A 22,641-nucleotide genomic window follows, 5' to 3' on the forward strand; every position below is an offset into this window, starting at 1 on the left:
GGCCATGGCTCATGGGCCCAGCCGCTCCGCGGCACGTGGGATCTTCCCGGACCGGGGCACGAACCCGTGTCCCCTGCATCGGCAGGTGGACTCTCAACCACTGCGCCACCAGGGAAGCCCCAAACTCTCTTGTTAATTCTAATAATTTACCTATAGCATCTCTATAAGTGGAGACATATATAGTCACATTTTATGTGAATAAAGACAAATCTGTTGCTACATTTTCAGTCCCTGTGATTTCATTCTTTTCATTGCCTTATCACACTGGCTAGGACCCCCAGTCCAATGTTGAAGAGAAGTGGGCATAGCAAGCCTCTTTGCCTTGCTGCCAATCCTTAAAGAAAAGCTTTCACCATTTTACCAATAAATATGTATCCTCTATAGATTTTTGGTGGATACTGCTTAACAGATTAAGGAATTTCTTTATATTCCTAGTTTTCTGAGAGTTCCTTTTTTCATGAGTGGATATTGAACTTTATCAAATGCCTTTTCTATGTCCATTAATATAATCAAATAATTTTTCTCCTCTAATCTGCTAATTTAACAAATAATATTTGAGTTCATAATATTAAATCTACCTTGTAGTTTGGTTGGGTTTTTTTTCATATTTTCTTTAGAATTTTGCATCTATGTTCATGAGTGAGATTCGCCTGTAATTTTTCTTTCTCATATTATCCTTTTCCCTTTTTTATATCAAGTTAAACTGGTCTCACAAAGTGAGTTGGGCAATCTTCCGTTTTTTCTTTCTTGTGTAAGGGCAGCATTCTTGTTCCTTAAATGTAAGGTAGAATTCTCTGGTGAAACCATCTGGACCTGGAGTCTTCTAGTTACAGATTCAGATTTTCCTTTTCTTTTTGTGCCAATTTTGGAACGCCGTATTCTTCTAGAAATTTATCCATTTCATGTAAAATTTCATATTAAATTGGCACAATTGTTCCCATATTGACCTCTATTTAGATTCCTATAGCTGTTGTAACAACTTATCACAAACGTGGGGCCTTAAACCAACACGAATTTATTCTTGTACGGTCTGGAGGCCAGAAGATCAAAGTGGGTTACGTTGGGCCGAAGTCGAGGTATCAGCAGGGCGCACTCCCGTCATGCCTTGTAACCAGCAGACCTTGTACGGGTGTGTTGTCCACATCACCCACGACCATGTTTCTCATCCATCTCAATGACACGTGGAGATGGTAGAATCAGGATCCAAGGTGATCTTCAATGGGCTCAGGGGGCAGCGGAAGGGGAGAAAGAGACAGAGAGACAGAGGCAGAGACACTAGACACATCGCATGGAACAATTAAGCACTAGCGGAGCGTTTCCCAGTGTGAATTCTGAGACACCTTAGGCCTAAAAGAAGATCAGAGGGAAGAAAAGGATTCTGTATTCTAATAAATTAGTTGGGCAGAACTTAAACTGACTGTCCTCTGACATTCTAAATGAACACTGGTGCTTTTAGGTTTCTGAGAATAATTCTGGTGGGGGAGTGGGGAAAGGAGTGAACTGTATTTATTTATTTATTTGTTTATTTTTATTTTTTTAGCTGCTTTGGGTCTTCGTTGCTGCGCACGGGCTTTCTCTAGTTGCGGAGAGCCGGGGCTACTCTTCATTGCGGTGCACGGGCTTCTCATTGCGGTGGCTTCTCTTGCTGCGGAGCATGAGCTCTAGGCGCGTGGGCTTCAGTAGTTGCGGCTCACGGGCTCAGTAGTTGCGGCGTGCAGGCTCAGTAGTTGTGGCTCGCGGGCTCTAGAGCGCAGGCTCAGTAATTGTGGCTCGCAGGCTTAGTTGCTGCGCAGCATGTGGGATCTTCCCGGACCAGGGATCGAACCCGTGTCCCCTGCACTGGCAGGTGGATTTTTAACCACTGCACCACCAGGGAAGTCCTGAGTGAACTGTATCTAATCCACTGTTTCCCGGACTTAATTGCTTCAGAATCCTGTTTCCTCCCGATACCTGTCTACAGCCCAGGAAACTTAAATTTTTTTAATGTGCAAACTGGAAAGTGGATTCTTTGACTTATTAGGAGGTGCTGGTGTTGAAGGAAGGAAGTGATAAAAACATAAGCAGAAATTCATGAATATGAAACAGAAAAGCAATGTGTTAAATCAATAGCTGATTCTTTAAAAATAAATAATACAGTAGTCCATCTCTGACCAACCAAATCATTATAAAAAGGAAAATAGATTAAGAAGAAGAAAAAGGATGTTACAGTTACAGAGATGATTTTCTAAGCCTAGGAGAATACCATGCACAATTTTATGCTGGTAAATCTGAAAATCTCCATGAAACGGACAATTTTCTATTAAGGTCCCCAAAAAGGATTAAAGTAGAAGTAAGCTGATCTGGGATAAAAATGTCATTCATCACCTCTGTTACCTAATCCCAGAAATTCCAGCCAATTAAATTTAACAGGAAGATAAACCAGTAGGTGATGTTCCCAGTGAGGAGACAGACTTCTCATCTACCCAGGAGAGGCTGATCTTACTGGAAACCCAGAAGCACCAGTAGGAAACTACTGGAACCACGGATAATTGAGAGTTGTTGCCTCTAAGTTGAAAAAGAGGGTAAAAGCCAGTAATAATGAGATAGAGAATGAACAGTAAATGTGATGCCATTAAGCCAAGTAACTACAACAAGAAAGGCACAAGACCCAAGTAAAGGGAAACCCAAAACTTCATTGAAGAGCTGGACTGGACTTGGTGAGAGCAGCGAGGTACAGGGTTTAAGGGGTGCCCCCCATCCCCGGGTGACCTTGCACTTGTAGGACCCTGAGAGGGAGCTGCCTTAGGTTCCACATATGTGTTTACGTTGCAAAAGGTCTGAAAGGGACACACAAAATGCTAACTGTTGCATATAAGGCTTACCTTGAGTTTTACCCTATATATTTCTTCACTGTTTAATTTTTTTATATGTATACATTATTTTGTACTTAATTATATTTAAAACTGATCTCTTTCATTTTATTGTTTCCTTTATACTCTACTTATACTTTATACTCTATTTTCTAAATTTTCTACAGTGATCACGTATTACTTTTATAAAACAGAACAAATCTATAAACATTATGGAAAGTTAAGTTCATGAGAAATAAAAAGTGGGTGTGAATAGCCAATACGTTTTTGAAAAGGTACAGTGGTGAGGGAAAATGTGCTCTATCAACTATTTTAAATTGAAAACAATATGAATCATGAATAAAAGAAGTTATTTTTCTTTCTCTTCTTAATTGTTTTTAAAAAGCCAAGTCAGTCCAATATCTAGGAGTTAAATACATGAAGACCCTAGGGAGTATCTCTTGAACTCCTCAGAAAATATTAATTTCTCCTTCTCCTCTGTCCTATGGCTTTATCAAACACGTATGACTACTCTTTGAGTCTTTTACCAAATTATAAGCTTCTGCTGGTCAGAGACTGTCTTCTCTTTTAAGTTGTTCAGATAAATTTTCTTCTAACATTTCCTGCTTATGTATTCTCTAACAGAATTTTAAAATATTTTATAGTCCCCAAGGAAAAAATGAAGCTATTGGGCTACTAGTAAGGGTGAGGCTTACAAAAAGAGTGTTCACCATTTTAATTAACTGTTTTTGGTTCAGGTGAATTCACAATGTGTTCTTGTGACTTTAATCCAACGTAATTGGTTATTGATTGAATAACGAGAACGCATGTGAGCAGGAAACTTGCACCCAAACAGAAACAAAAATGGATTTATAGGACTTCCCTGGTGGTGCAGTGGTTAGGAATCTGCCTGCCAATGCAGGGGACACGGTTTTGATCCCTGGTCCAGGAAGATCCCACATGCCGAGGAGCAACTAAGCCCATGAGCCACAACTACTGAGCCCACACGCCACAACTACTGAAGCCTGTGCGCTCTAGGCGTGCGTGCTGCAACTACTGAAGCCCGCGCACCTAGAGCCAGTGCTCTGCACCAAGAGAAGCCACCACAATGAGAAGCCCACACACCGCAACGAAGAGTAGCCCCTGCTCACCGCAACTAGAGGAAGTCCACGCGCAGCAATGAAGACCCGACGCAGCCAAAAAATAATATTAAAAAAAAGAAAAAAAATGGATTTATATTTTCCAATAACCTTCTGGCAAAAAAAATAATTAAAATATTTTATGAGTTTGAATATATATGTTCAATAAAATAGAAAACATAACTTAAAAAAAAAAAAGCCAAGTCAGGTTCAGGGTGTAGAAAACTGCAAGAAAACATCACTCCCAACCTAACGAGAAAAAGCTGTGTAATCTCCAAAAATCACAATATTTCTTGAGCCCATGAGAGGGCTCAGATCACAAGGAAACGAAGGGAGGGGAATTCTAAACAGTGGCAGCCCCTCTGAACGGAGACGGGGTCACCAGCTTCTCCACCTTCAGCAAAGCACAGGTGAAAGGGCACCACAACGACAGGTCAGGAGAAAACAGCTAACATTTTAATAAATTCTTAAATGCTTATGGGCTACTGTGACCATTTAGAATGACCAGGAGCCCCAGACACGGCGGAGGCCATGCTCACTCAGCAGCTTTTTTCCATTGGCCCAGGCTTGGTGACCACAAGGAACGGTGGGGACGGGACAGGAGGCCAGAGAAAGCTGTGCTTCCTCTGATACACAAACTTGCAATACGACTCCCTTTTCCGCACACTCCTCTCATATCAAACAAAGCCTCAAGCCCCGGGCAGCGGCAGGAAGTCCTCCCAACTGCAAGGCCCGGGGAAGACCCACTGCTTCTGAAGAAGATAAGCAAAGGGCATCTTCCATCTTGCAAAATATGAAAAGGAAGAGCAAATTCAACCCAGAGTAAGCAGAAGGAAGGGAACAATCCAGACAGAAACAGATGGAGAGGGTGTGGAGAGAAGGGAAGCCTCCTACACTGTCGGTGGGAATATAAGTTGGTGCAGCCACTATGGAGAACGGTACGGAGGGTCCTCAGAAAACTAAAAATAATGCTACCATATGATCCAGTAATCCCGCTCCTGGCCATATATCTGGACAAAACTATAATTCAAAAAGATATGTGCACCCCAATGTTCATGGCAGCACTATTCACAATAGCCAAGACAAGGAGACAACCTAAATGTCCATCGACAGATGAACGGATAAAGAAGATGTGGTACATATATACAAGGGTATATGCATATACAATGGTATATAAAATGGTATATGAATATACAATGGTATATGTATACAATGGAATACTACTCAGACAAATACCATATGATATCACATGTAGAATCTAAAATACGGCACAAGTGAACCTGTTTATGAAACAGAAACGGAAATCAGGGACAGAGAACAGACTGGTGGTTGCCAAGGGGGAAGGGGGTTGGGGGAGGGATGGACTGGGAATTGGGGGTTGGTAGATGCAAACTATTACATGTAGAATGGATAAACAACAAGGTCCTGCTGGATAGCACAGGGAACTATATTCAATGTCCTGTGATAAAATATAATGGAAAAGAATATGAAAAGGAATGTGTATATATATATATATATATATATATATGTATAAAACTGAATCACTTTGCTGTACAGCAGAAATTAACACAACATTGCAAATCAAGTATACTTCAACTAAAAAAATAAAACAAGGAGCAGAAGTCAATGATATGGGAAACAGAAACATGGAGTAAATCAATGAAATAAAAAATGGTACTTTGCAAAGATCAGTAAAATTGATAAACATCTAATCAGAATGTTTAAAAAAGACACACTATTAGGCAACAGAAGAGAGGAAAACACTCGAGATCCCGTAGACTTCAAAAAGGTAATTAAGGAATATTGTCAGCAACTTTATGCAAGTAAATTTGCTAACATGGATAAAACGGACACATTCCCCCAAAAGACACGTTACCAAAGCTCGTTGAAGAAGAACTAGATGACTGATCAGTCCCATGGAGCCCCTAAAGAAACTGAACTCCCTAGCAAACACCTTATTACCACGAGAAAACTCCAGGCCCAGGTAGTTTTACTTCTACCAAACAGTTAAGGAGGAAATAATCTAATCTTACACAAACTCTTCCAGAAAACAGAGAGGAACAGCTCCCAACCTTTTATGAGGTGAGCATAAACCCTAATAACAGAGACGCTGCAGAAAAGAAAATGACAGACCAACATCCCTACTGATAAAAAACACATAAGGTACTTTAAAATATTAGCAAAGCAAACGCACTATTTTATAAAAAGGATAATACTCAATTACCCAGTTTTGTTTATCCCGAGAATGCGGGGTTGGTTTATCATCGGAAAATCAGTCAGTTTAATTCACCATGTTAACAGGAAAAACATGATTGTTTAAATTGCAGAGAAAGCATTTAACAAAATTCAACATCCATTTGTGATTTTAAAAAAAGAACTCTCACAAATGAGAGATAGATGGAAATCTCATGAATCTGTTAAAAGGCATGTATGAGAAACCTACTACTCAGCGTCATAGCGAACGTGAAATATCGACCATGTTCCCCCAGGTCAGGAATAACCCACGGCTACCTGCTCTGTGACTTCTGTCTAACGCTGTATTAGAAAGTCGTAGACAGCGCGAAAAGGCGAGAAAGAAAAATAAAAGGCATCCAGAATGAAAAGACAGATGTAAACTCTCTTTATTCACAGACAATACGATCGTGAGTATAGAAAATCCTAAGGAGCCTGGGAAGTAACTACCAGAACTAATACATGGATTTAGCAAAAGTCACAGAATAAAAGCAAATGTAAAAATTAGTTTGGGTTTTACACCTTAGCAGGAAACAATTGCAAAATGAATTGTTTAAAAAATTCCATGTAAAATAGCATCCAGAATCATAAAATTCTTAGGAATACATTCACAAAAGATGTGATAGGCCATTAACTACAAAACCGCTGAGAAGAATTAAAGAAATTCTAAACAAAGTGAGCAATAAACCATATTCATGTATTGGAAGACGCAACATTATTAAAATATCAGTTTCCAACCGCTTTAATCTGTAGATTCAATTCCTTCTCAATCTGAGTCCCAGCAGGCTTCCTTAATAGAAATTGATGAAATGATTATAAAATTTATATGGAATTGCAAGGAACCTAACGTAGAACTATGATAGTAGAAATGCTCTAGTGAGCACTTGAAATATGGTTATTATATTCAAGGAACTAAATCTTTCATTTTACTTAATTTTAATCAATTTAAACAGCCACATGTGTCTAGCAACTTACTAACTGGAGAGCACAGATGTAGGGTACCCACAGCAATCTTGAGAAGGAAGAACATCATTGCAGCATTTACACATCCTGAGTTCAAAGCTTACTACAAAGTCACAGTAATCAAGACGGCATGGTGCTGGCATGGAAACAGACAAATAGATTTATGAAACAGAAGGAGTCCAGAAGTAGACCAACTCTATTAGGTCGTTTGATTTAAACAAAGTCACCAAAGCGACCCAATGGAGAAACAGAGCATCTTTCAACAAGTTATTCTAACGCGACTGAATGCCCATATGGGAAGAAAACAAATTTCAACCCCATCTCATATCATCCACAAAGTACTTTTTTGAGATGAATCAGAAACCTACATGTAAAAGTTAATACTGGAAGAATCTAAAAAAGAATAGCTATTCATATATGTATAACCGAATCACCTTGCTGTATACCTGAAACTAACACAACTTTGTAAATCAACTATTTTTCAATAAAATCTTTTTAAAAGTTTAAATTATAATTTTTTAGAAGGAATTACAGAATATTTTTGTGTCTTGGGGACTGGCAAAAGTATTTAGGACTGGGAGGGGCACTAGGGAATTTTCTGTGCGGTGATGTTCTGTATCTTGAGAGGGGCTTGCGTGACAGTGGCGGATGCATTTTTCAAAACTCCCCAGATGGTTTCACTGTATGTGAATTAATCCCCTTTCTGCCAATAAAAAGAAGAACTGTAAACAAATGTGGAAGTCTAGTTAGTGGTATGCATGCTAAGTGCTTAGAGGGAAAGTCTACTGATATCTTTCGCTTACTGCCCTATGCATTAAAAGTAAGACATATTGAGGATGGATGGAAGGATGGATGCTTATGCAATAAAGCAAATTTAGCAAAATGTTCATTGTAGAATGTAGTTGGTGGATGTACGGATGTTCATGATACAGTTTTTTTCAACTTTTATGTGTGTTTGATATTTTTCATAAAACATCGGGGCGGGGGGAGAGAAGATAAATTAACGGTTAGCAAAAAAAAAAAAAAAAAAAAAAGGCTCAGAATCATTAGAAATCAGAGAAACGTAAAGTAAAACCATCATGGGATACTGCTACCCGCCCACCAGAACGGCTGAAATGAAAATGACTGACAACAGCAAGGGAAGAGAGGAAGCTGGACCAGCGTGAACTCACACACACAACCACGGACGTGAGACGGTGCATCCACCCTGGAAGGCAGTTTGGCCGTTTCTTATAAGGTTATACAGTTGACCTATGACCCATCAATTCAGCTCCTTGTATTTACCCAAGAGAAATGCAAACATATGTGCACAAAAAGACTTTTCTGGGGACGTCCCTAGCAACTTTGTGTTTGCTCCACCTGGAAGTAGCCTAGATGTCCATTAACAGATGAATGGCAAAACAGCTAGGGTCTGTCTACAGAATGAAGTGGACCTTTAATCAGCAATAATAAGTAATGAACTACTAATACATACACCAACACGGATGGATCTCAAAACATCATAGCGGCAAAAGAAGCTTAAATACAAAGGAGTGCACACTTCGTGAATCCATCGATATGAAGTTCCAGAAGAGTCAAAGCTAATCTATGGGCATAGATATTAAAACAGCAGTTGCCTGGCAGCGGTGGGGAGAGGCTGAAGGCACAAGGGAAATTTTTGGAGTGATGGGAATGTTCTACGTCTTGATTTGGGGTATGTGACACGGGTGCATACGTCTGTCAAAGCACGTTGAAGTATGCACTTAAGTTCGGCTCACTTCACTGGGTGTAAATTATATCCTGATTTTTTAAAAACGAAGCCAGCCCGGGGAAGAACAGCTACGCAAGTTATATACCTCCATGTAGGGAAATATTATGAAATCGTTAGCTTATTTTCAAATAAACTTTTTAACAACATGATAGCATGTGTATCATATTAAGTCAGTTTTAGGGAGAACAGAAAATTATACATTCAGTGTCATCTCAAATCTGAAAAAAAATACTTCCTTGAGTCTAAGGCACTATCGATTTTAAGACTAAACACAGATTTGAATAACTTTTCCTCTTTGGGACCACAGTCAGGCTTGAGCCGAAGCCCACTTCACTCATTTCCTTGGGGGCTTTGCTCCGTATCAAGCCCTTGGAGAGATCTTCTTGGACCCCATCCACCCTCCTCCCTTGTATGAGATACACGTGGGCTTATCATTCTCTTCTCCTGGAAGAAGGAGGACTCCACAAGGGCAAAGTCTCTGTCTTGCTCACCCTTACATCTTCGGTTTCTAGAACCATGTCTGGCAGACAGCAGGTGCACAGCTGTGTGTTACTGTGGTCCTTTTCTCACGCAGATTCCAAAGGTTCTTCTAAAGCCCTCTGGGCAGTCGGCGTGCTAAGAGCAGCATCGCTCGGACGCACTGCTTTTTATGCCCTAAAGCTCCTTTAAGACTGAGACTACCAGAGTTGTCTCTGCTTTTCCTGTTTTGTTATTTCATAGCTTCGTGGGGGGTTTCATCATTTAAGTGAATTAAGTGTCACTGGTTTATTGAAGCATCTCCACTCGTGAGGAATAGAAATAGAAAAACTTTCATTTCTTCCAAACCCCAATCCAGTGGGATCTGTCAAACCCCCTCCCACTAGGGAGGAGGTCCCTTAATGATATCTTGGCCACATTAGAAGGTTTTCTTGTCATTTTTGTGTGTAGAACAGTCTCTTGTTAAGACTAAGCCCTGTTTGCTTCTAAAGAATGTTTGGCTCAAACAATTTGGGGCGTGTCTCATCCCCTCTCCCCAGGGTTGGCCGGAGCTCTTTGTGACCCTGGTGGCTTTGGAGGGGCTAAGAGGCCTTCTCTTGACTGGACTTTGCCCTTCCCTCGCCGGGCCACATCGATGCTCGTGTCAGGGCCACTCGAGGAAAGAGGACATAGGGCTCCCGGAAAGGCTGTAGCAACCGCGGGGGCTCACTCCTCCTGGGGCCGCCGCCACTCCCCCACCCCCTGCTCACCGCTGGGAGCCGAGCCCCAGTCATGCCCAGTGCCCCAGGCCCGTGGGGGAGTCTGGCAGCTCTCCCACAGACTGTGGCTCGGGGCCTCTGTTGTATGGATCTGCCGTCTTCACTCTGTGTTTTCCAAGGTCACCTGGACTATCAGCGTGGATCAAATGGTTGAAGGGGCGAGAACACGGAGCATCCCTCTGGCCCGCATTCCACTGGTTAGGATTCCATCATTGAGCCCCACCAGGTTGGAAAGGAGGCTGGGGAACGTAGTCTATAGCTTTTTGCCCAGAAAGAGGAGAAAACAGGTTCGGTAAAGAACCAGCCAGCCTATGCAACCGTTGGGTGCTGGTAGACTGACAGAGCTAAGACATCCCTCCAAGTGCGGGGACTGACGGATCGTCAGCAGCTGTCAAAGTTCAGAGTACAGGCTTTCATTCTCACATGTGGGTCTCGGCTACAACAGGAAAAGCCCAGCTCGATACCCCGCTATGGTGTATGCCTAGAAGTTAACTTTTCTTGACAAGGAAGAGGCTTTAGCAGATGCCCAGAGCCCGAGGTGGCCACTGGAAACTCACGGGCAGGCCCCATGAGCCTCCTGTCTTTGAAATTGCTCAGATATGATCTGAGACAGTCAGCAGTCTCTACTGATTTAAAATGTGGTGCTTGAAGCGTGCCCAGCAGGTTTCTGGGGACACAATACCGTTTGGAATCCAGAGGACTCCCAGCTACGTCCAGATGTTCTGGAACCCAGGCAAGGACTTTTGAAAGACACAGCGAGAGGCCCTTGTAAACCTCTTAGGACCAGCCGTCCGGGGCCAGCCATCGTGTGCACTCTAGACTTCTCCAAGCAGAAGACCCTGACTAGGCAGCAGGCTAGCCAGTTGGGACACAGATTTTCACCCCTGATCGCAGACCAGCCACCAGTCGTAGGGGAACGTTGGTTGAAACCCCAGGGGCAAGGCCTTGCGTGGGCACGAAGCAGCGGCCGCCTCACCCTCCAGGGCTCTGGCCTGCGCACAAGTTGCCAGCCCTGCGACTGCACTGGGATTCGGGGCAAAATTTAGAATTAACTTTTATGTTCATCTGGTGAGAACAGCTAAGAAAACCTGAAGGGGAAGACTCCCTATTAGGAATGCAAAATATAAGCCCGAAATCATTTTTAAAAGGGAAGTTCTGGGGGAAATAGATGGATCACCAGATACTGGGAACGTCGGCGCCACAAAAGATGAGATTTTCAGATGCGCCGGGGGAAACACATGGATGAGGGGCAGAAGGAAGTCAGTAGGTGATCTCGGGTTTAAACACTGGGGAAGGCTTCCCTGGTGGCGCAGTGGTTAAGAATCCGCCTGCCAATCCAGGGGACACGGGTTCGAGCCCTGGTCCGGGAAGATCCCACATGCCGCGGAGCAACTAAGCCCGTGTGCCACAACTACTGAGCCCACGTGCCACAACCACGGAAGCCCGCGCGCCCCAGAGCCCACGCTCCACAAGAGAAGCCACCGCAATGAGAAGCCCACACACCGCAACAAAGAGTAGCCCCCGCTCGCCGCAACTAGAGAAAGCCCGCGCGCAGCAACGAAGACCCAACCTCTACTGATTTAAAATGTGGTGCTTGAAGCGTGCCCAGCAGGTTTCTGGGGACACAATACCGTTTGGAATCCAGAGGACTCCCAGCTACGTCCAGATGTTCTGGAACCCAGGCAAGGACTTTTGAAAGACACAGCGAGGCCCTTGTAAACCTCTTAGGACCAGCCGTCCGGGGCCAGCCATCGTGTGCACTCTAGACTTCTCCAAGCAGAAGACCCTGACTAGGCAGCAGGCTAGCCAGTTGGGACACAGATTTTCACCCCTGATCGCAGACCAGCCACCAGTCGTAGGGGAACGTTGGTTGAAACCCCAGGGGCAAGGCCTTGCGTGGGCACGAAGCAGCGGCCGCCTCACCCTCCAGGGCTCTGGCCTGCGCACAAGTTGCCAGCCCTGCGACTGCACTGGGATTCGGGGCAAAATTTAGAATTAACTTTTATGTTCATCTGGTGAGAACAGCTAAGAAAACCTGAAGGGGAAGACTCCCTATTAGGAATGCAAAATATAAGCCCGAAATCATTTTTAAAAGGGAAGTTCTGGGGGAAATAGATGGATCACCAGATACTGGGAACGTCGGCGCCACAAAAGATGAGATTTTCAGATGCGCCGGGGGAAACACATGGATGAGGGGCAGAAGGAAGTCAGTAGGTGATCTCGGGTTTAAACACTGGGGAAGGCTTCCCTGGTGGCGCAGTGGTTAAGAATCCGCCTGCCAATCCAGGGGACACGGGTTCGAGCCCTGGTCCGGGAAGATCCCACATGCCGCGGAGCAACTAAGCCCGTGTGCCACAACTACTGAGCCCACGTGCCACAACCACGGAAGCCCGCGCGCCCCAGAGCCCACGCTCCACAAGAGAAGCCACCGCAATGAGAAGCCCACACACCGCAACAAAGAGTAGCCCCCGCTCGCCGCAACTAGAGAAAGCCCGCGCGCAGCAACGAAGACCCAACGAGCCAAAAATCAATAAATAAAATAAATGTATAAAGAAAAAAACTGGGGAAAAGTCAAGTTGGAGCCTCACCTCACACTACAAGCCAAACTAATGCCAGAAGTGCCTTTATTAATTCTAGAGGGAAACAAAGACCTTCAGTTTAAAGCAGTGAAGGGAAACCACAGAGGACAGATGGAGGCGTTTGCAGCACAGACTGCTCTTGTCTCTTCTCAGACCAGGGGATCTCAAAGTGGGCAGGACCCTTTCCGGCTCTGGAAGGTATTCCTGTTTTCGTAATACTACTAAAATATCCTGGGTCTTTTCCACTCTTGCCGTCTCCTGAGCGTACGGTGGAATTTTTCAGCGGCTACGTGATGTGTGATCTTGCAAAAGATGAAGTACAGGGGAAGGTCTGAGGTCCCAGGTGTCTTCTATTGATATTAAGCCAGACATTAAAGAAATTTGCAAAATGATGAAAGAATGCCACTCTTCTCACTGAATTTTTTTTAGAAAATAGTTTTCTTTAAAATATGCTATTCCTGTTGTCAGGTAATGAGTTTATTTTCAAAATAGCGTTTTGAAACATTCTCCGTTTTAATTTGTAACATGGTAAATATCGATAAGCAAAATCTACATTAGCAGAAGCTCTTTGGGGTCCTAAAGGATTTTTAATGGTGCAGAGGGATTCTGGGACCAAAAGGTCTGTGAACTGTTCTTGGCCCACAAGCACTTCGGGGGCGGGGGTGGTCTGTGTGACGCACCACGGATGCCCGGCACATCCATCCACGCCAGCCTCACAAACGTTTGTGGAGTACCTACTGTGCGTCAGCCATGGCTACCAGTGCAGTGGCACAGCCGTGAACAAAGGGGACAAATATATGTGCCTGCCTTGTGTTAAGGGTCTGGTGGGCACAGGGCCAAGTGAGGGAATGGATCAGCTACGTATCAAGTTAAACGTTCAGTAAAACACACAAAAAAGTGAAAAGGTAGAAACATGTGCAACGAGCATGACACACAGCAGGTTAATATCTTTAATATATAACGAGCTCGTACAAATTTATCAGACCCCCAGTAGATAAGAGCAGAGGACACCGACAATCCACAAAAGAAATACAACTGCTTGACACGGAAAGATGTTCTACTTCGCCAGAAATCGAAAAAGTGCAAACTAAAATACAATGCCATTTTTGTCACGATCAGATTAGCAAGTGTTTGGCCAGATGAGAATACTCAGGACGGGCAAGATGGTAAAATGAGCACATTTATCTTTGCTGGTGGCGGTGTAAATGGATACCAACATTTCTGGAGACCATCTGTCAGTGTACAATCATGGCCTCACAGGATTTCATATTCTTTAACTCAATAAATCCCACCTCTGGGAATCTACCCTAAGGAAATAACTTGACATTGGGGAAAACTTTATGCGCAAAGATAGTCATCAATTTCTAATGGTGAAAAATTAGTAAGAGCATGGGTGAGCCACCATTGGCACTGCTTGACGGAGGAGTACGCGGCCTTTCAACATAAAATTAGAAACAACACGGGGAAATGCCCGTGACGTAAATGAAAATACACGATATTGTCTCGTTACCGTAGGTAGTATCACAACTACGTTAAAACAAAAAGCAGAGAAACCATGGGGGGCAGGGGGCGGGGAGAGACTAGGAGAAACACCAAAGTGTTAAAATTGTGCTTCTTTCTACTACTTTATCTTCCAAAATTTCTATGATGTGTAGGTTGGCTCTGATAACGAAAACAACCAGGACATTGTTACTGGGTTATGCAAAGGAGTTACTGATGTCGCAGCAGAAGCTGGTGTTACCCAACCCCCTTTACTGCATCCGTGCTCTGCCAGCGGCCACACCCCACGTTGGGAGCCCGAGGCCACACCAGTCGTCAGCTCTGTCCACACCTGGTGGGTGATGGAACCATCCTAAACCCCAGCCCTCTCCCCACTCGGGCAAGCTTTTGCCGCCGGCCCAACAATCGGTGCCGTGTTGCCTTCTCCAGAGCCTCATCTGTGTCTTCATCTCTAAGCCCCTAACCTAAGGCTTTCCGAGCAGGGGGGAGCTCAGGCTTACAGCTCTGGTCGCAAGATGGTAGGGATGGCTGCTAAGATCTCTCCCCTCTTCCCGCCCAAACCCCAGCCCTGGTAGCTGGCCCCGGTGTGCGTGCTCGTTCACAGTCACGCGGCTGCTCCCTTAAGGTAACCCGAGTACCTGCCCAGCTCTCCCCACATTTGTTCCTCCTCCTAAAGGCCCAACTGCCAGGGTCACGGTCCAGCAGGCAGTTCTGTCCCTCTTGACGACAGCAGCTTGTGCATCTTACCTGCATCTTCACGGGGTACTTCTGGGCTCCGTGTCATGACTTCCTCATTATATACTCACCTGGGACCAGTGAGATGGGTCTTGGCTTTTTCCTCGAAGTCACCGAAACGCTTCAGGACATTAAGTCAATCCCAAGGTCACACTATACAGTAGGCCAGAGGTCACCCCTTCTTCCCAATCTGATCTCGAACGATGCCCGGTTACGCCATGAGGCTTCCTTACCAGATGGGGTACCACGGAGACCAGAAGACAGACGCAACGTAGTCCAAATAATGTCAACACCAGGAAAAACATCAAACTTTCCCTCACATGCGCTGCTTAACACTACTAACTGCCTGTCCCTTTACTAAATCAACACCTGTGCTCTTAAATTTAGAGAAATTATGAACCCCAAGTATGTACAAAGCAGCTCCCCTCCCCCCGCTGCCTTCTCCAGCTTGACCCTCCCAGTCGCTTGCTCTCGCTCTGCACCGCGTGGAGCTTGGGGCTCATCCTCTCTAGCTGGGGACTAGCGTGTCTTCCCCTAGAGCCACCAGGGGCTCCCAACGTGGGGCTGCTTCCAAGTCCAACCCCAAGCCTCGCATCTACTCCGGTTTCCGAGGTTGAGGAAGCGATCGAGAAGGTCGCAGACGTCCAGCAGCACCAGTCCCCAGCCCGTAACCGTGAGCGCCAACCCAGGCGAACCTGCAGCAGCAGCCCAGGCTGGGCACGCCGGCCCATACGCAGAGGGCCGGCCACGGGCGCAGGCAGGCAGCACGGCCAGCCTTGCCTCGCGGCTCGGGCCGGGCTACGCGCAGCAGCTGAAATGCAGCGCGAATGCAAACACAGCAGGCCTTCTAACGCCACTCGGGCACAGCCGGGGGTTGGCAAGCAGCTCCTGCCCTGCTCCCGTCCTGGGTCTCCTACCCTGGCTGGGCCGGGCCACGGGGAAACCTTCAAGGTGTCAGTTACCCCGGCAGGCCTCCTTTTCCCCGGGTGTCATTGTACCCCTTCGGCTGTGGGCACCTCCACCTGGCAGGCAGGCAGAAGAGAACAGAGCAGGCAGTGCAGGTGGTCTGGCCAACCCCCCACCGGAGGGCCCGCCCCGCAGAAGAGCGGCCCGCTGCGTGACCTCCCCCGCTTCTCGCTTAATGAGTGCCATGGTCCCGCCTGAACAGCCTTGGCTGGAATCCAGGGGGGCCTGAAGCCTGTGTTCAGGCAGTGGTTCAGCAGGGCAACTGGGCTAACAGAGTTGATGATGAGTGGGCAGCAGTGGTCCACGAACCCCAGCAACCACTGATCACCCTTGACCTTGTAGGCGGTGGTTGCTTCGGGAACGCAGTCACTTTCCCCCGCATCATCGAAACTCTTAGGAAGAGCGGATGGGCCCTGGGAGCCAACCTCTGGGGGGGTCCCAAGACGTAGGCCTGCAGGGCTGCACAGAGGCTGTCCTCCTGCAGTCAGGCCAGGACCAGCAGCACAGGGGCAGATGAACCCAAGGTAAGACAGCCCATCTCCCACCGCCCGGGTGGTCATGGAAATGCGGTTCATTTGGCATTGAAACATGGCGGGAGCATCACAGTCCAAAGGGCTTGGCCAAGACTCATTTAGAAAGTGACTCTGGGCGTCCCCCGTGAGGAAGCACGAGGCCACCCACCACCGAGAGGCACAGGTTTGTCCCTCAGAATCAGAACACGGGCACCAGCTCTGCACTGTCACCGCGTCGGGACCGAGGCAGTCCGCAGCTCTTTTCCCTTGCAAATGCCAGCCAGGCCTTGGCCGGGGCTGCAGAGGCAGACACCCTCTCTCCTTAAGGGTTCAGTGATGCACCCCAGAGGAGTTGGGTCTCCAGCCCTGAGTCTATGTTTTCTGGGACAAAGGCTGGACGTCTGATGGACAGCCCAGGCCTGGGGAGGACACGCTACACAGAGGCTTTGGAGACCTAGAGACCGTGTGTGTGGCTCAAGGGGCTGAGGTGAAGGCCACATGTCCCCTGCAGGGAGAAGGGAACAGGTCTCAAGCTAGACAAGCGCACCACCGAGTGCCAGGGGACAAAGAGGAGGGGGGACTGCTGATTCCCACGGGGGGACACCACCGCTGATTCCCACAGGGGGTCCAGGGCAGCAGAGTGAGCCTCTAGATGCCACCCTCAGCCTGCTAGGGGTCTCAGGCAGGGACGGACATGTATGTGCTGCCTGTGGAGGCCTGAAGGAAATGCCCAGTGATCCCAAGTCAAAACGACCTTCCTAGCAGGCGAGTTCCGGATACCCCCCAATCCTGGCGCTATCAGAACACTGGCAGCTAAAGCCCGGCATTGATGGGGGTGCAGCCTCCGGGCGCTCCCCCTTAAGGCCGCATTATCAGTCTTTCCCAGTGGCAGCAATGGGGCCCAGTGACTGCATACTCATGAGCAGGGTGAAGCTGGCCCCCCGGAAATGCTGGAACCACACTCCCAGCTGTGATCCTTGGCCTCTGACGGCAGAGACGAGGCCCCTGCCTGCTACACTGGGCCCTGGCAGGGCTGGCAACCACCTACGGGCAGGATGCCAGGCTCTCCTCTCCAGGTACCCCCATCAAGCCACCCGCCTGGCCAAAAGGGCTTCTTTCTGTCATCAGCAAGCTCACTCCTGAGAACAGGGCAACCAGGTGGGGAGCTGCCGTGGGGCCGGCAGAGAGTGGAAGAGGAGCGTCTGTGAACCTGGTCAGGCTGGGAAAGGTCAGCCCAAATGGTCCAAAGCGTGTTGCGGGGTCAGCGTGACCCAGCAGCAGAGCTGTGGTCACTAGAAGAGCTGGAATTGCAAGCGAGAGAAGGGAAACATGCAGTGGAGGTCCCAAGCTAGCACGTAATACCAGGAAGCAAGGTGCGTCACAGGGCGCCCAGGAGCAATGACAGATGTCCTTATGGAACAAGAAAGGCAGGAAGGGATGTCTTCAAACAAGGGCGATGCTGTGGTACGGACATTTCTTCTACGCAGCAAAGGGGGTATGCTACCTGGGTGGTGGCAGACGGACCAGGGTGGTGGCCGATTCCTAAAGGTTCCGAGCTCTGGTGGGCAGGGCCGGGGCTGGACTGGTCCCGTTGGAGGCTGGGTGCACAGGGCAGGGCACCGTGCCCGTGGCGGCCAGCTGGCGGCAGAGCGACTGCCGTTCCCGCACGGCTCGATTCGAGGCCGAAGTCTTTCTGATCTGGGCGCGCCGGGCGTGCCGCAGCGGAGACTTGTAGGTTCTCCGCAACTCGGCCAGGAATCCCTGATAGTTGTTTCGCAAGGGGCTGTCGGGTTGCATGTGGGGGATCGCCCACTTCTCCGCCTCCCCGGTCAGCCGGGACACGAGGAACGCCACTCGCTCGGCCTCTCCGGGAAAGCGCGAGGCCTGGAAGATCATGAATCTGTCCATCTGCATCAGGAACCCCGCCAGCTGGCCAGGGTCTCCGGAAAAGGGCTCGGGCAGAGAGGTTGGAGGCGTTGTCATGGGCCGGGTCCCATTGGACGTAATGGCCGAGATGGGTGGGGTGATCTGCAGGGCCCCGGGAATCCGAGCCCGGGTGCGTAACAAGGTCAGCTCCGCCATCACGCTCTCCAGCATGTTGGTGAGGTTGGCCTTCTCTGCCCGCAGGGTCGAGGCCTCCCGCCTCAGCGCGGAGTTGGTGAGGCGCAGGGAGGTCAGGGTGTCGATGACGTCATCCATTTGGGCATTGGTAGAAGCTGCAGAGGCTGGGCTTTCAGCTTTTGCCGTCTGGGGTTGAACCATGGTGGCCAGAGGTCGGCCAAAGGCTGAGACTGATGAAGCGGGAGAAGGGGGTTTGGGTATCCCAGAACCCGAGCACCTGCGATGCTAAAATTGGGTAGACCCAGAGAGGAACCAAGGAAAGGGTAGGGCTCAAGACCCAGCGTGGCTGAGAAGCCCAAACAAGAAGGCAGCGCAGACGGACCGAGAGATGAGCACAGCCAGACCAGGCAGGGGGCGCAGACCCTTGGGGATCCCCAGCTCCGGAGGTGGCTCCTTGATCGCCGCCCTCACAAGGCCATGGCGGGCTGCACAGGAGGGTGGACTTGTTCTGGGCCCTGAAGGATGAAAACATGGTTTAAAAAAGGTTTCGACTGCGGAAACGGGGGTTAGAAGTAAGGGACGCGGCGTGGGAGGAGCAAAGAGCGCGCGGCGAGGCGGGCGCCCCCGCCGAGGCCCCCTCCCTACGCTGGGCCCGGCGCCCACCTGGGGCAGAACAAAGGGCCGATGCACCCGCGGCGGCGCCGGGGCCTGGGGCGGGCGGCGGGCGCGTACCTGGGTCTCCGCGGCTTCCTCCGCGGCTCCGTGTGCCGCGCCGGCCGCCACCAAGATGGCCCGATCGGGGAATGCGGGCAGGCAGATGAGTCACGGCGGCGGCGGCGGCGGCGGCGGCCCGCGGGAACTGCTTCCCGGTCAGGTCAGGCCGGAGCGGCGGCGGCAGGAGGCAGGCGCGGGCAGCCTCTGGCGGGAGCACAAGCCGAGCTGGGACCGGGGCCGGGGTCGCGGCGGAGGGCTGGTGGCTGAGCGGCAGGGGTGCGCCTGCGCGGCGGCGGTGGCGGCTCCAGGCTCGCCTCGCTCGGGCCCCGCTGGTTGCCATGGAGGGCGGCGGCGGCCCGCCGGAACTGCTTCCCGGTCAGGTCAGGCCGGAGCGGCGGCGGCAGGAGGCAGGCGCGGGCAGCCTCTGGCGGGAGCACAAGCCGAGCTGGGACCGGGGCCGGGGTCGCGGCGGAGGGCTGGTGGCTGAGCGGCAGGGGTGCGCCTGCGCGGCGGCGGTGGCGGCTCCAGGCTCGCCTCGCTCGGGCCCCGCTGGTTGCCATGGAGACCACCAGCTCGCGCGCGGCCGAGGCCCCGCCCCGGAAATGGCGCGCCCCGCCCCGCCTCCCGGGCAACTGCTCTGTGCCCGTCCTCAGCAGCCAGTCAGTGATGACTGATTTTATTATTATGATAGGTGTTTTCCTTCCTTTTAAATTCTTTCTAAGACTGCTAGTAAAGCTCTTTTTGTATAGGTTGTAATTTTTTTTAACGAAGTTTGCTTTACGTACAGTAAATTCAATACAAGTTCAATGTAGTGTATATTCACTGTAGAAAATTTTGATATCCGAGAAGTCTTTTTTGAAAAAGTTTATATTCAGAGTCCCTCCACCTGCGAGAACAAATAGTGATATTTCTCTACTTCCGTCCAGTCACTTTTCTATGATATATTCTATTACAAAATATTAATTATTGGGAATTCCCAGGCGGTCCAGTGGTGAGGACTCCATGCTTTCGCTGCAGGAGGCACGGGTTGGATCCCTTTTGGGGGAATTAAGATTCCACAAGCTGCGTAGCGCGGCCATAAATAATTAAATAAATATATATTAATTGTTGTACCTTATGACATGTTTTGCGACCTTAATAGCACACTGAATTTGAGCATTTTCCATTCAAGCTATTTCAAAAGCATAGTTTTCAATCACTGCCTATGTTCCAATGAAATCGTGTACCCAGTTCATTTAATATGCCCCTTTTGATAGAGTTCCATCTTATTTTACATGTGGAAATTTTATAAACCTCACTTGTGTCTGAATCCCAGCCCCTTCCTCTGCCAGCTTTGACAGGGTAATTGCCCAGGAGTGAAATTACTGGGCCAAAGTGTATGAGCTATTTGACTCAGGATCTGGATGCCTTTCCCACTTGACCTTGCTGAGCTACTTCTAAATGGTCAATTCCAGGATGAAGCATGGATGGAGAGAAAAGATGCCCACCGTTGCCAGTCTTTCAAGGACACCGTCTTCAAGGAGGCTGAACTGCTGGCAGCCACTTGCACCCCTCTGGCAGGCCTGGGCAGAGTCAGCTTCACTCATGCCTTTACAGTTTTTGCTTCTATAAAATGGGAATTGGAACATGAGGGTGTCAGTACTTGGAAAAGATAGTCTAGCTGTGCCCACAACTGTGTGTACCCCAGTGTGACAAAAAGTGCACCTTTTGTGACCAGCTGAAAATATCTAGTACATAAAGCAAGAGGGGAAAGGAAGGAGACAATGCTTCCTTAAACTGCTTCTGTGAGTTCTCCCACCTCACGAGGGGGCAGGAGCTGCATTCATCTTGACTGAGGTCGGTGACTTCAAATGCAGAAATTGTCCTGTACCCCTCTACCCCTCCCACTTTTTCCAAACACACAGAGGAATCCACTCCTGTGAGTCACCCCACCGGTTTTCCTGCTCTCAGTGCCTGGACTGCACCTCCACAGGTTACTGGATGCTGTGCCTATGAGTGAAGTGTCTGCTGCATTTCCAGGTGTGGTTGACACCATACATCTTAAATTCTCAGATGCATTTAATACGAGGTGCGCCTTGATTTGAGAAATGATGAAACATAAACTTGAAGAAATATATAATTTATTTGTATTTCACCTATCTCAAACAGGATCCAAAGTGGCATTGCATAAAATAGAGCTAAATAAAGATGAAAATAAATATTAAAATAAGAAAAACAGAGTATTTGGCTTCAGATCCAGATAATGCTATGATTCAGGCCGTGAGGTGCTGCTCTCTGCCGCAAACACACAACAATAAACTATACAGTAAAGTGTTGAGAGGATCTGGCTGGGCTCAGAAGCAATATAAACTCCACTGTGGTCCAGAAACACAAACTGCTAAGTATGGACAAAGCCATGGGCTTGCTGGACTCTGGATCCCAAGGCATAATGAGGACACAAGGCTGGAAACAGAGCCAGGATTCCTATTTGAAATGAGGGGAGAGAGTGCTCACCCCTAGGTCAAAGAGGAGTCTGAAAAATCTCTTCAACCATTTCATGGGGCAACACCTTCTGTGAAGGTGTGGCCCTAGGACAAGGGAGAACATCCAATATCATTAATCTCATAACCCCCGGGCTGACAAGTAGACCCCAGAGGGCCAGGAATTGTGAACCACCAATATAAAACACGTTTCTGTACTGCAGACCAGGCATAACTGGAGTGACCCCAAACCGCTAGACCATGGGGAGAAGGGGCCCCAAGATGGAGGGGGGTTGAGTACACAAAGAGGGAAAGAAAGTGAAAGATACCCTTTTAGCCAATATTGAGCCTAAAAATCAAAACTCTGAAGCCCATGAAGACATCTAATGCTAAGAATAATGGCCAGCAAAATCAATAATCATAATATGAATTAACTCCAGATGAAATTAAAATAATAGAACAGTCTGGAAAAAAAAAGACTTTAAGTAGGCATTTTCAGGATGCCCAATGAGATTAATGAAGGAATAACATTTGTGAAAAGAACCGATAATGGGGGTGGGGGAAGCAGAAATGTAACAAGATAAGGTGGCTATGAAAAAGTACCTTCTAAAAAGAAATATAGTAAATTTCCATTTCTGGGAAGATGGAGTGGTTTCATGCTTCCCTATTCTTTCAGCAAAGCACAACTGAAAACAACTAAAAAAAAAAAAGACTCAAAAAGGTGGAAGAAAACAGGCAGACTGGCTAGGTTTCTCGGGATCCAAGGAATGACACAGTGGTGGGTTCCTTGGGTATTCTTTTGTATCATATAGCTCAGATTTGCAGCCAAAGAAGCTGGCAACCTGGAAGAGGCATACAAAAAAAAAAAGCTCCTCCAAAAACCCTGCCCTCTCAAGCCAAAGAATGAGGAAAGAGATAGCCTATGAAGATGGAATACTTAGACAATAACCAGTCTACTCCAGCCAAAT

The 22,641-nt window shown here is 48.0% G+C and overlaps 1 protein-coding gene across 3 annotated transcripts in view; it reads right to left on the reverse strand.

The window, feature by feature from the left end:
* The window catches only part of RTL6 (retrotransposon Gag like 6), a 29,120-nt gene extending 9,646 nt beyond the window's left edge, over positions 1–19,474 (reverse strand). The window contains exons 1-3 of one of the 3 annotated variants that reach the window (XM_028490705.2): positions 19,233–19,474; positions 17,944–19,015; positions 11,742–13,076 (exon numbers count right to left, since the gene is read on the reverse strand). In XM_028490705.2, the coding sequence (XP_028346506.1) occupies positions 17,982–18,701 (720 nt within the window). In that variant the 5' untranslated portion in view covers positions 18,702–19,015; positions 19,233–19,474 and the 3' untranslated portion in view covers positions 11,742–13,076; positions 17,944–17,981. The other 2 variants (XR_003680168.1, XM_024127401.3) reach the window with 2 other exon arrangements.
* Between the last annotated feature and the right edge of the window lie 3,167 nt (positions 19,475–22,641).

Source organism: Physeter macrocephalus, chromosome 6 (genome assembly GCF_002837175.3).
Source record: "Physeter macrocephalus isolate SW-GA chromosome 6, ASM283717v5, whole genome shotgun sequence".
In the NCBI taxonomy this organism is placed as follows: domain Eukaryota; kingdom Metazoa; phylum Chordata; class Mammalia; order Artiodactyla; family Physeteridae; genus Physeter; species Physeter macrocephalus.